This window comes from Sinohyriopsis cumingii, chromosome 3 (assembly GCF_028554795.1).
Source record: "Sinohyriopsis cumingii isolate HCF-2022 chromosome 3, ASM2855479v2, whole genome shotgun sequence".
Lineage (NCBI taxonomy): Eukaryota > Metazoa > Mollusca > Bivalvia > Unionida > Unionidae > Sinohyriopsis > Sinohyriopsis cumingii.
Window position 1 is genome coordinate 105,978,654 of NC_142963.1, and position 13,854 is coordinate 105,992,507.

The 13,854-nt window shown below is 33.2% G+C and overlaps 1 protein-coding gene across 1 annotated transcript in view; it reads right to left on the bottom strand.

Annotated features, from left to right (window-relative positions):
* LOC149803471 (caspase-3-like) overlaps positions 1 to 12,806 on the bottom strand; it is a 45,629-nt gene extending 32,823 nt beyond the window's left edge. The window contains exons 1-3 of the mRNA XM_089953194.1: positions 12,610 to 12,806; positions 7,012 to 7,069; positions 4,102 to 4,376 (exon numbers count right to left, since the gene is read on the bottom strand). Coding sequence (XP_089809320.1) covers positions 4,102 to 4,376; positions 7,012 to 7,069; positions 12,610 to 12,625 — 349 coding nt within the window. The 5' untranslated portion in view covers positions 12,626 to 12,806. The remainder of the gene's footprint in view (positions 1 to 4,101; positions 4,377 to 7,011; positions 7,070 to 12,609) is intronic.
* Positions 12,807 to 13,854: the final 1,048 nt, after the last annotated feature.

A 13,854-nucleotide genomic window follows, 5' to 3' on the forward strand; every position in this document is an offset into this window, starting at 1 on the left:
TACAGTAATATAAATGAGTTTCTATAGTATACATTATACTTGCACATAAAAAAGGCCCTGAAGCAACGTTATTGATGCTTACAAAGTGGATGCTACAATATCCATTGTAAGACAATGTTACCTGTAGGAAAGGCCCAATGACATCCTATTCTGATTAAATCAGTATAATGTCACGTGTATATAACTATGAAGTGGATGTTAAGAAAAGATAATATAGAAAACTTACCTGTATGTATCTGGACATAGCAGAAATTACACAGCAACATTAAATGTGTCTCTATATCATGCACCAGACATGCACTTATTAATATGGTTTATAGCAATCTGAGGGGATGCCATCAAGACCTATGCAGGTAAGTACCATGGAAGCAAAAGTGTGTGAAGACGGCAAAGCGGTTATGCTGAAAAAGTCAGAAACTTTGTACTTTATGATAGAAAGAACAGAAACGTTGAAAATGTCTAAACTGTTGATGCATGCATGCATGAGTACATGTATACTTCCCCTCAAAGATGAAACTCCAACATGTTTTAAGGTAGAAAACTTCCAAACTGCTTCTATGGATTTTGCGAGGCTTCTTTGTTTATAGAAAGAATGCTAGTTGGCACAAGTGGAAGTAATAACTAACAATTTCATGGGCTTTGGTACCAATCCCTGCATCAAGGGGAGATCACTCTATCTAACTGCCAACTAGGTTGGCAGGTAATTTTTTTGCTTTTCAGCTAAGGGGGTGCTCACCAATTAATATGTACTTTAGAGAGAGTGACGTATGTAAGGTGAAGTAGTTCGCATTTAAAACATGCACAATGGAGAGAATGTTGGCATACCTATATGCTACAGTAATGTAATGTGGATGATATTTTTTTGGATATTGTACTTTTGGAAATTTTACATGATTTAAGCACATTGCTAACTAAAATGACTGCTCCCTTGTGTTAAAAATTCAGCCTGAATTAGTCTAAAGTACACTATACATAGCAGCTATTAAAACAGGGAAAATGAATTTTGCCAGACTAGACAATACCAGCTTCTGAAAGTGCAATGAATGAATTACCAAATATATAAAATGTAAAAAAAGTTGTCGGCTCTTTTTTATACAATTTACCTCTTAAGTTCAGGAAGTGAAAATGACCAAGTAGAGCTAGCACTTTTTTGAAAGGTGCACATTTGAAGTAAGGCCAAGCTGTATACTCTATAACCCCTACACCCATCAATCATACACCAAAATAAAGGGAATTAAAGGTTCTTTTAATTATACCTAAGATATACAAGGTCTTTTTTAAATAGCCAGTATAACCAGTGAGGAAAGCTGGGGAAATTCTTTTTCTTTAAAATCCTAACCCTATGGAAAATAAGAAACTGTAGAGCGCCACCTAAAAGTTTTAATCTGGGAGGGTTGGATTTGCGAGGTAGCAGTAGTTCTTCTAAGGTATTATTATCATGTGCTGTATATGAATAAGAAACCTGTTTAAAATCAACATTTGTGCTTATTTTATAGCTTCTGTCATATGCACTGAGTTAGAATTTTACCACCAACCATACTACTGTGAAAATTAAAGCCCAAAGTCAAAAAGTGTATAACTGTAAAAGTTTCAAGACCATAAGCTACAAAAAAGATTACTTATATTATTTTTGCATTTCACCACAAACTGTGGAAGGATGAACTCATTTGTTTTAGATAAGTATGAGTTACATATTTTTTCTATCAGGTATCTATTTTCAAGGTTACAAGTTTCATACATTATGAAGAATTTTGTGTGTATTTAATATTCTTTAAGTTGCTGAGTCAGTAAAACACCAGCTGTTGACAAATTTGTTTTGCCATGGAAAAACTAGGATTACATGTAACTGCTCCTTTTTTTCCCCATCACTTTGCCTGAAATGTATAGTCCACCATGATCCCTTAAACACCCTCAAGTGAGGTTAATAATAGATTTGGCACATCAGTAAAGGATCTTATTTAGACTTCAAATAAAGCTTGGATAATTCACTGCCAGAATTATGCTACAATTAATTAAATAGGAATACATGAGAACACAAGGACTTATGTTACAGTTAATGAAATAGGAATACGTGAGAACATTAGGACTTAGGCTACAGTAAATTAAATAGGAATACATGAGAATTTTTCAAGTTATGACACAGTTAATGAAATAGGCCTACTTGAGAATATTAGGACTTTGTTACAATTAATAAAATAGGAAAATGTGAGAACATTAGGACTTAGGCTACAGTTAATGAAATATAGGAATACATGAGAATATTAAGACTTATGTTACAGTTAATGAAATAGGAATACTGGAGAACATTTGGACTTGGGCTAAATGAAATAGGAATACATAAGAATATTAGGACTTATGTTACAGTTAATGAAATAGGAATACATGTGAATATTTTAAGTTATAGCACAGTTAATGAAACAGGAATACTTGAGAATATTAGGACTTATGCTACAGTTAATGAAATAGGAAAACATGAGAATAGTAGGACTTATGTTACAGTTAATGAAATAGGAATACATGAGAATATCAGGACTTATGTTACAGTTAATGAAATAGAAATACTGGAGAACATTAAGACTTAGGCTACAGTAATGAAATAGGAATACATGAGAATATTAAGACTTATGTTACAGTTAATGAAATAGGAATAGATGAGAATAGTATAAGTTATGTCACAGTTAATTAAATAGGAATATGTGAGAACATTAGGACTTAGGCTACAGTAAATGAAATAGGAATACAAAAGAATTTTTTAAGTTAGGTCACAATTAACAAAATAGGAATACATGAGAATATTAGGACTTGCGTTACAGTTAATGAAATAGGAATAGTGGAGAACATTAGCACTTAGGCTACAGTTAATGAAATATAGGAATACATGATAATATTAAGACTTATGTAACAGTTAATGAAATAGGAATACACGAGAACATTAGGACTTAAGCTACAGTTAATGAAATATAGAAATACATGAGAATATTAAGACTTATGTTACAGTTAATGAAATAGGAATACATGAGAATATCAGGACTTATGTTACAGTTAATGAAATAGGAAAACTGGAGAACATTAGGACCTAGGCTACAGTAATGAAATAGGAATACATGAGAATATTAGGACTTATGTTACAGTTAATGAAATAGGAATAGATAAGAACATTAGGACTTAGGCTACAGTACATGAAATTGGAATACATAAGGATTTTTTAAGTTATGTCACAGTTAACGAAATAGGAATACATGAGAATATTAGGACTTACGTTACAGTTAATGAAATAGGAATACATGAGAACATTAGGACTTAGGCTACAGTAAATGAAATAGGAATACATGAGAATATTATAAGTTGTGTAACAGTAATTTAAGGAGTATGTTGTAGTAACAACAGTCATAAGTATCAAATTTAATATTAATTTATGTATTTACTGATACGAGAATAACAAGGGCCTGATAAAAACTAAGATTATTCCATTTGTCTATGCTTGGAATTTTGAGCATTGAGACAATCACGATGATAACATTTCCAGTAAATCAAAACTCTGAATACCACAATTATTCAAGAAAAGCAATTTACCAAAACTCAAGACTAAAGTGAACCTGCATCACTTGTTCAATGCTTACCATATTTATTTATTCCCCATCCTACGAACCAACCATCCTATCCCACTATGACCCCAGGAAGAAAGTTTCTCAGATCACTATGAACATTTGCCAACCACCCCCCATTACAATCTCAATGTTTGAGACCTTTAACTTGAACAGTGTACTGTATATACTCGCTTGTAAATCAAGTCCAACTGAAAACTGCAGAGACCCAGATCTGACGTAGCATAATGTGCCATTAGATCTGGGTCTGTGCAGTTTCTTAGGAATAATCAGTAGAACAAACAACATATACCTGGTCTTCTGGTGCATTATGCTATGGCAGATAAGGATTTTTGTTGTTTGCAGTCTGACTCATCTTACAAGTATATACAGTAGATGTCGCATGTCATCACACACACACACACACAGAGGGTCTCATAATCTTCAATTTTACCCAGACACATAATATGACAGCAAATGAGGTGTAAAAATATTTTTGCTTTCCAAGATATATTACCTTCACTTAAAATGTCAACCATCTCAGTAACTGTCTGGTTTTCATGAACCCCAACAGAAAATCCCATTTCCTGGAATACAGCATACAAAGCCCACCCATCTACATCTGTTCCTGATCTATCACTCAGCTTCAAGTGTTCATCAAAATACTGATTGTTAATTATGATGGCCATGCCTCTATAGGGATGATTCATGTTGTATTCATCTGACTCGAGTTCCTCAAAAGTCACTACTGGCACCTCTCCTCTGGACGAGTCCTCTGTTTTGCCACAAGAACTGGTGGAAGAGAATCAAGAGCTATTGATTAACAACAGACATATTTAAGCAATGGTTGGGATTTGTTCAAATTTTAACACACTTCCAGTCAGACAGTTTTTTTGTAAAACTGTGTAAAATTATGCAGAGTAGTTTTTAAAAGAAGAAATTTACCATCAAAATCACTTGCATAAATTTAAAAACTGTTAACATAACAATTTTCTCTGTCAAATTTCCTGAAATTCTCCTGAACAGTATCAGAGACCAAATCATTTAAAGGTTTTATAAGTTTAGCCATGGTGCCATATTTTATGGTGATAAGAATCATCCGTAAAAATATAAAGCCACCTATACCTGGATATTTTCTTTAAAATTTGGTTAAATTTGTAGAGTTTTTGACATGTAGTCAATAAAATGTAATAACCAATCAGGATCATTTGAAAAAATACATGTATGAATGAACACCCATTGCACTGTACCTTGATGCTTTCTGACATTTTTGGTTAAATTCTCGAGTGGATTTGGATAAACAAATTCAGTCAATTATTTTCAGTGGTTTTGGAGAAAAGGTTGTTCAGATGTTTTATGTATTTAATAACATTGGTCATATGTTGTGTTTGATTGGCACCATAGATAATGTTTGATTGGCACCATAGATAATGTTTGATTGGCACCACAGATAATGTTTGATTGGCACCACAGATAATGTTTTATTGGCACCATAGATAATGTTTAATTGGCACCATCGATAATGTTTGATTGGCACCATAGATAATGTTTTATTGGCACCATAGATAATGTTTGATTGGCACCATAGATAATGTTTTATTGGCACCATAGATAATGTTTGATTGGCACCATAGATAATGTTTGATTGGCACCATTTGTATCGAATTTTATGGCCTTCATGCCAGGATGCTTTACATTGAATGTGATGAAATCTATCCAACAGTTTTGGAAAAGATGTTGATAAATTTATTTAGTTTTTTGGTTTGTTTGTTTTTCTAGTTGACATTTCATATGGATTAAAGAAAGAAAAGATGGAAGTTAGATACATTAAAGGATTAGGTTATTAATATTGATAGAGGACTGTCATCATTTTTAAAGTTCCTACTATCAGAATGCTTTCTGTCAAATTCAAATTCTATTTGGTGGTTTTTGATAAGCAGCTGTTTAAAAGATTTCTTTTAAAGTAATGGGAGCCATATCTGATGATTAGTCAAAAGTTTGTAATGCTCTCTATATCCAAATGCTCTCTGTCTGGATGGCTCAAATTTTATTTAACAGTTTCGGAAACACTCAAGATCTAATTTTAGTAATGGCTGTTAGATTTGATGGCTGATGTGCAATATTTGCAACAACTGTCAAATTCTCCAGACCATAATAGTTTTTTTATATCAAATATGATCAAATTCTATAAAGCAGTTGTTTCAAGTTCTTTTCCATTGTTACTGATGGATTAGAAGCAGTTGTTTCAAGTTCTTTTCCATTGTTACTGATGGATTAGAAGCAGTTGTTTCAAGTTCTTTTCCATTGTTACTGATGGATTAGAAGCAGTTGTCTCAAGTTCTTTTCCATTGTTACTGATGGATTAGAAGCAGTTGTCTCAAGTTCTTTTCCATTGTTACTGATGGATTAGAAGCAGTTGTCTCAAGTTCTTTTCCATTTTTACTGATGAATTAGAAGCAGTTGCTTCAAGTTTTTTTCCATTGTTACTGATGGATTAGAATAACTCTTTGTACAAATCTGAAAAAACTTTAATCCAGGAGGTTATGTCAGGATTTTCTATGTTTGATTGAAGTTGGTATGGTGGCTTTTGGCATAAAATTGAAATTATCCATCAGTGATGGATATTAGATGGAATTTTCAACTGTTAGTAGCAATGACTATCTTTTAATGGAGATAAGTATTACTTGTATAAACTTGAAAGGTTTTCATGCCAGTACACTTTCTGTTAAATTTGATCGAAATCTCTTCAGAGTGTCCTTGAGAAGAAGTCATTTAAAATTGTTGACCTTTTTCAAAACAGTGGCCATATTAGATGGCAAATTGGCATCTGTAGAAATTTTTAAAGCCATTAAAACCAAAATGTTTTCTGATAAATTTAAGTTAAAGTCTTGTGGTTTTTGAGAAGACGCTTAAAACATTATTTATTGATGGCTGCATGATGCAAAATGCAGATAGATGCAGAGCTATAAAATACAAACTCACTTAACTGTAAAGCCTGGTGATGGAAAAATCAGTCTGAGTGATCCATAACCCACGTCAATAAGGTTTAACAAAATTCTATGGCATCTTACAAACATGTTCAAGTGATCCACTGTAATAATACAAAGACATAAAATATCCCATTTCATCAATTAAAACATGATTATGCCATATATAATCGTTTATAAAAAATGAAAACTGCACAGACCTAGATCTGCCATTGTAAAATGCTCTAGCTGATCTGGATCAGAACAGTTTGTTAGAAGTAATCAGTAGAACAAACAACATGAAACCTGATTAGCAGGTGCATTATGCTATTTAAGATCAGGATTTTGTTGTTTGCAGTTTGACTCGACTTATAAGTGAGTATACACAGTATTCACTCAAGTTCAGACGATTCCTCAAAACAGGACATGAACTTCTAAATCATGCAAAGAGATCAGAATACCTCTTTCCTTGCCCTCCAGGGTCACCCCTGGCATCAACAGTATCTTGTGCATTCTTTGCTGTAATAATAAACAAATACTTCAATAAGAGAAGAGACACATACAAATTGTTCTGGTTAAGAGTCAAACTTTAAATATTTTATGTTGACTACATAAGTTACAAGTAGATGTACATGAAGTCACGCACAGACCTGCATATCAGCACACTTCTGGCATCATCTTTTCAAAATGTTTTTTCTTATGACATACATTCATCATATCTAAAAACCTTTGAAGCAATTAAAGAACAGAACAATTCTTAAACAACTTTGCATGTCCAGCAATAACAGTTATATTAAATACCAAATAACAAGCCAAATTCTCATGTACTCCCTTCTATTGAACAAATTTTCCCCAAATTTCTCACAAAAAATAGGCTGGAAGATTAAGTAAAACCTAATTACGTATCTACAGTAACTTCAACTCTCACCTATAAATTTGAAAGAAATCCTATATCTATTATGGATCGAGAAGTGATGATGTCATAAATTCTCACAATGCCCATCTCTTTAAGAATGTCTGAAAAAGTGTTTCATGGGTAAGAGGAAAAACTAAAACCTTACTGAGCATGTACATCAACCATATACCTAGCCAACAGAGTTTCATTAAAATCCGCCAAGCAATGGAGACGTGATGATGGACTAAATTCCTAAAATATACGAGTTTGGACAATTTTTCAAGAAATATCCTAAACTGGGCCTGAGGAAAATGTAAATTTTACTGGGCATATCTAAAATCCTCCCAGCAACATCTTCTGAGCAAACATGAAAAGTAAAATATAACCCACTCATCCAACCATGTCCACATAAATGGATCAGAGGGGAATGTTTGACCTAATTGTAAATCTATACCAGCCACATATCTAGACTACAATACTTCAATACAGTCTTCCAAGCCATGTATTAAAGTATGTCATGACAAACTTCATTCCCGAAATACCCCGTTCAAAACATGTCATCAAAAACAGGCCAGAAGACACATATCTAGTCTACAAAGTCCCCTATCCCCACCCTCTGCCACTCATGCAGGTTTGGGCATGTACAATAGGCCTGATGCATGTCACAAGAGGCAATGAATGGAGTCATCCTTTTTGCCCTAGGACACATCCCATGATGATGTTCCAACAGTCACAGACTTAAAGAAATGCATGTGTTTTATGATGCTCCTAATGAGGTCTTAGACTTTTAAAAAGCATGTGGTTTATGATGTTCCAAATGAGGTCTTAGACTTTTAAAAAGCATGTGGTTTATGATGTTCCAAATAAGGTCTTAGACTTTAAAAAAGCATGTGCTATGTGTAAAATATCTGACTTTGTATTTTGGAGGATTCTATCTTCTCTTACCTTTGTTTTGCATGTCCATTTTCAGATACCTAAACTTACTTTGCACTATAGAGCTAGGATTGTGCTGATGTACCATTGAACCCTGCATATACAGTGACCCCACTATAACATGGTAGTTGGGTTCCATAGATAATTAATCACTGTGATGTACCATTGAACCCTGCATATACAGTGTGACCCCACTATAACACAGTAGTTGGGTTCCATAGATAATTAATCACTAGTGAGCGGCCGATAATCCAACACTATTTCGTCCAAGAGATTAATTACGAGATAGGGCCTCGTACAAACTATCCAACAAGGGGTCATCTGCTTGAACATATGCCAAGAAGAGTAAGAGGAAATATATCACTGTAATTTCATATGCATCCTTATCTAAAAATTACTAATGTTTTAAAAGAAAAGAGATGATCGTATGATCGTATCACTACAAAAGGTGCAAATTTCTGAAAAGTTGAAAGGAAGCCTCCAACTAGTTTAAGTTTCCACTGACCCTTGACACCCTAGTTTTGATATTTGGACATTTATGTTGGCGAGTGCACCCCAATTTAAATGTCCAAATATAAAAAATGGGGTGTACCCCGACATATTTAGGAATAGCAGAGAACTCGCCCCATGGAGAAATCGCCCTGGGAGAACTCATCCCAGGTGTCAGGAGAAGTCACCCCATGGTGGTCGGAGAAGTCGCCCCACTTCGTCTAGAGAAGTCGCCCCACTTCGCCTGGAGAAGTCGCCCCACTTCGTCTAGAGAAGTCGCCCCACTTCGCCTGGAGAAGTCGCCCCAAGGATAATATATAGTAATTCTGAGATGTCGCCACATGGTTGTTAAGGCTTTATTTATTGTTGTTTTTCTTCAACTTAATAACTTATTAAATCTATAAAATGTGAAATTTTTTCAAGTTTTCCATTTGATCAACTCCGCTTTTGTACTTAACGAAAAATAAGTGTTATCTGCCCCTTTCGCTCTGCTCTTCAAATCATTAGATGCATTTCATTTGGAAAAATAAGAGAGGATGTAAGCATGATGTGATGTTTGCAGCTTTATATATAAAATGGTTCCAACCTAATAACCTAAGTCATCCTGAGATGACTTTATGGCATTGACTTCTATAACCTGAAATTGACTGAATTGGCGCTGACCGTCAATAAGCCAAAGGGTTATATTATTATCTCTCTTACTGAACAATTTGATCTGATTTTCATTGAGATTTGCTAACCATTGACAAATGATACTTGAACTCAATAAAAAGCATCACTGATGCCTACTCAAGAAATGCTGTCGCTACCGAGTTCATCATCATGGCTAATGCGTATAATTCGGACGGTTTCTGAAAGATCACTTGTACTACATCATTTAGTTCATTTCTTCTTTTTTGTCAATGTTCGTAATTAAATTATTTCTCAATAATAACAAACTATTTCAAGTTGAACGAGAAGTTTAAAAAATATTTCACTACTAAATTACCGATGCAAAATAAACAAGATTAGGTTATTTTGTAATATATAATAACACCATAATCACGCATACTAGACCCAAATTCACTAATGCGGCACAAATCAATGTCGCTGATATGTTAACTCATTATATATGTTTCTTTCCTTAATGCATACCTTTTTGCTATATCGATATACGTCTATCATTCCAAAAAATTCAATGTAAACAATAAATAAAACTTGGATTTGAAAATATTTCAACCTAAATGGTGTATATCAATACCTACGTTACTGTCGCCAGTGTAATTACGAGATATTACTAAAATAAGAGGCCAAGATTAAATTCCATTGAAATTATTTAAATCAACTGTTACAATGAATGGTCTGCTCTTTGATGGATGGAGATAAAACCTATGAGGGAAAATGGAGAACGACATGTGTGAGGTGCAAAATCTTGTGCAAATAATTTCGCATTTAATTTGTGCTTCTTCAGCATAAAACGTTTTAAAAGAAACGGATAACGTCTTTTATTTTAAAACAACAATTACGTCATTACGTAACAGTACAATAATAAAATAAAAGAGACAAACAGTCATACATATAATTATGTTGTTATAAAGGATATACAATTTATAAATTAAAAAAGAAAATTATACAATTTTATATAGTACATTGGTATTAAGGCCATTAGGATACAAAGTATCTAACTTATGAATCCAAAAAGTTTCTTTTTTGAGTCTATTCATGTCACCATGACAATATATATTGGCATGAAAGACAATTCGCTAAGAGAGTAATTACTGGTGTTAAACTGTGTTGAAATATTAGATGAAAACTGCAGATCTCTATAATTTTATATATGAAAGCGATGATTATTCACATTAGTAGTTTCTCTTATATCTGCACATCGAGAGCACTGGTGTATGTTACATTTAGATGACGAAAATGTTTTTGTTTTTTTCTTTTCTGTCTGTTTGGTACTAATAAAAAAAATCTTGCAAATTCTTGGGTCTTCTTTAGCGATAATTTATTTATTTTTGTAAAGTGCTTTTATGCTGGTTGTATTTGATAAATTTAGGAGACTATAAAATTTATTAATTACACGATGTAGATTAGATAATGAAGGATTCGACTGTATTGTGAAAGAAATTAGATCTCTCTCTATTTTACATTCTGCTGTTTTAAAAGCCTCATGTTGAGTAATATTACGGGCTTTGTTCAGCGCAGAATCAATTATATGTGTAGGATAATTTCTATTTTGTAAATATGTTTGTAATTTATTCAACGAATTTTTTAATTGATAATCATCTGAAATAATGTGTCGGTATCTTTTCAACTGGCTATATGGTATACCGTTTTTACATGACATGGGATGACATGAAGAACATTCCACATATTTGTGGAATGAAACATGCGTACTAGATGCAGTATAAGTAAATTTAATTGTCGGATGAAAATGATTTAGGCGATCAGTAAATTTTTTCAGTTATTCGGTTGACTGCTTCCAGATATAAATATGTCATCGAAAAATCTGAACCAAAGAGATGGATTAAACTTTTCATTTTGAAGAAAATCCTTTTCAAATTTACCCATGAAAGCGAAGAGTATGAAGGAGCCACGTTAATACCCATTGCTGTACCCATTATTTGTATGTAATTCGTATTATTAAACTGAAAATAATTATTTTCCAAGATAAGTTTTATTATTATACAAATATCTTTACAAGATAGTGTGCTATTATTAGGATTGTTATTAAGAAAATATTTACACGCTTCAATACCAACTGCATGCGGAAAGTTGGTATATAGTGATGTTACATCTAATAATACCAGGATTGAAATTAACAGATAGCTGTGGAATAGACTTCAACTTTTTAATGAAATTTGTTGTATCTTTAATGTATGATTTCATTATGAGTTTTGGGTAATATGTTGAATTGAGGTGTACACATGTTAAGAGGAAAAGTATCAAATTCCTCATATACGGATTATTTTTTTTATAGCCATCTCATTAATGCATGTTGAAATTTTTTATTTAATTTCTATTGACATATCTTCAACAATATGTTTGTAGTAGTTTTCATCATTTAATTGACGTTCAACTTCTTTAACATAATCTTCTTGATTCATAATAATAATAGTGTTTGACTAATCATCCTTTTTAATCACTATACCGTCGTCATTCATTAGATTATATAAAGACTTAATTTCGTCTTATAAATATTACTATGATAGTGCTTTTTATGATTACCAGTTAACATCTATTTTGTGATCGCGTATAAATAAAAATCTAAATATGAATCACGTAAAAGATGTTTTAATTCTGTTATAAAAAGGTTTTCTGGGTTTTGGGGCGACTTCTCCAGACGAAGTGGGGCGACTTCTCCAACCACTCTGGGGCGATTTCTCCAGATACGTTGGGGCAAGTTCTCTGCATACCCATATTTAGAATGTCCAAATATCAAAAATGGGGTGACAAGGGTCAGACGAAGCTCGGACTACCAACTAACTTGCCAACTGCGTAAAAACCTAGGTCTCCAGGGTAAAAAAAGGAATCTATATTGCGAGAAAGGTGAATGCTATTGTTAATTCTACTTCTATGAGATAATATATGTATTGTGTACTTTCAATGTTGTTATTACATTGAATACAGCCATATCACTTTGACTTTCATAATCAAAAGTAGCATCAGCATGGCGTAGTCCGAGTTTCCTGTGACTCGGACTAGACGATGTTAATGTTAAACAAATAGAAAATGAAACAAGTTGAAAATTGTTGTCGCTTACAAGATTGTCTGGACATATTTTCTGGATTTCTAGAGTTCCTATCTGACCGTTGAAATATTACTCTTTCCCTTTTGGAGCACTTCTGTTCCTATAGGGCATGCGTTATATGTCAAGAAAACCTAGAGACGACGATCATGTCGATCACAATTGATAAATACACACGTATCGGGCGTACCATCAGTGACTGGTTCTCGCAACATAGCAACTGTCTAGGCCTACACGACCATCGGGTAGACGGTCCGACTAAACACCCAAAACTTTTGTAAACAACCAAGACACCTAAAATCATGTTTTTACAGTTGAAATTCTTTATCAGTTGACCAATAAAATCATTTAATTTAATCTTAAATGCCACAAAACTGAAAATTAAAAATCCAAGAAATGTTTGAGCAGACCTAGTTCACCGCAGTGGCGACGGTCTCCCTAAACACAGTAATGTACAGTAATGTACGGTAATGAAGAATAATGGGCTGTAATGGGGACGAAAATACTATAATGTAAGAGAAACTACAGGAATGGAGTAAATTATTGGAACTAGTTTTATAAGATTTATATGCAGAAATTGGTTATTATTTTTGTTCCATCACGATTGTTATTTACAATTTTACATTCCAGACTACATGAATCACTATCCCTCTGACTTTATCATTCTTTCATCCCTCTCATTTAATTCTATGTATGTATGTCAACTGTCTTGACTTTTTTCGAGACCTCAAGCATGTGTGTTCATTAATTATGCTTATAATGGAGTAAAACTGGTATAAGCTGAAAAATTTATGTCCAATCCATTTGCTCTGTATACACACATGTGATCATCTGGGGGAATCAAATATGAATAACAAAACAAAATAGATATGTTGGCATTTGAAAACAGTATATACTAATCTATGTTATCAAATAATAACATAGAGTTGCATGGCTATGGAACTTAATAAATTTATCATTTTATTTCTGTCTTCATTTAAGAGACTCCATTTAGGTGTTCGTTTTTTCAATTTTTTTTATTATAATTGCATAAACACCTAAAACTAGTATAGTGTGCTTTCATTAAATGCCTGATTCACACCTGTTGCGCGTGTCTTTGATGTCTTTGATGTCCACTTTAGCTGCACATAGAATCCAGTATGTTGAGCAGGCAGTGTCATGTATGGCCTAACATAATTATCGTTTAACGACACACTGTGATATGTAATGGTCAATGAACATTAATATAATTGAATAGAGGTATCAAGAATATTATTTGTT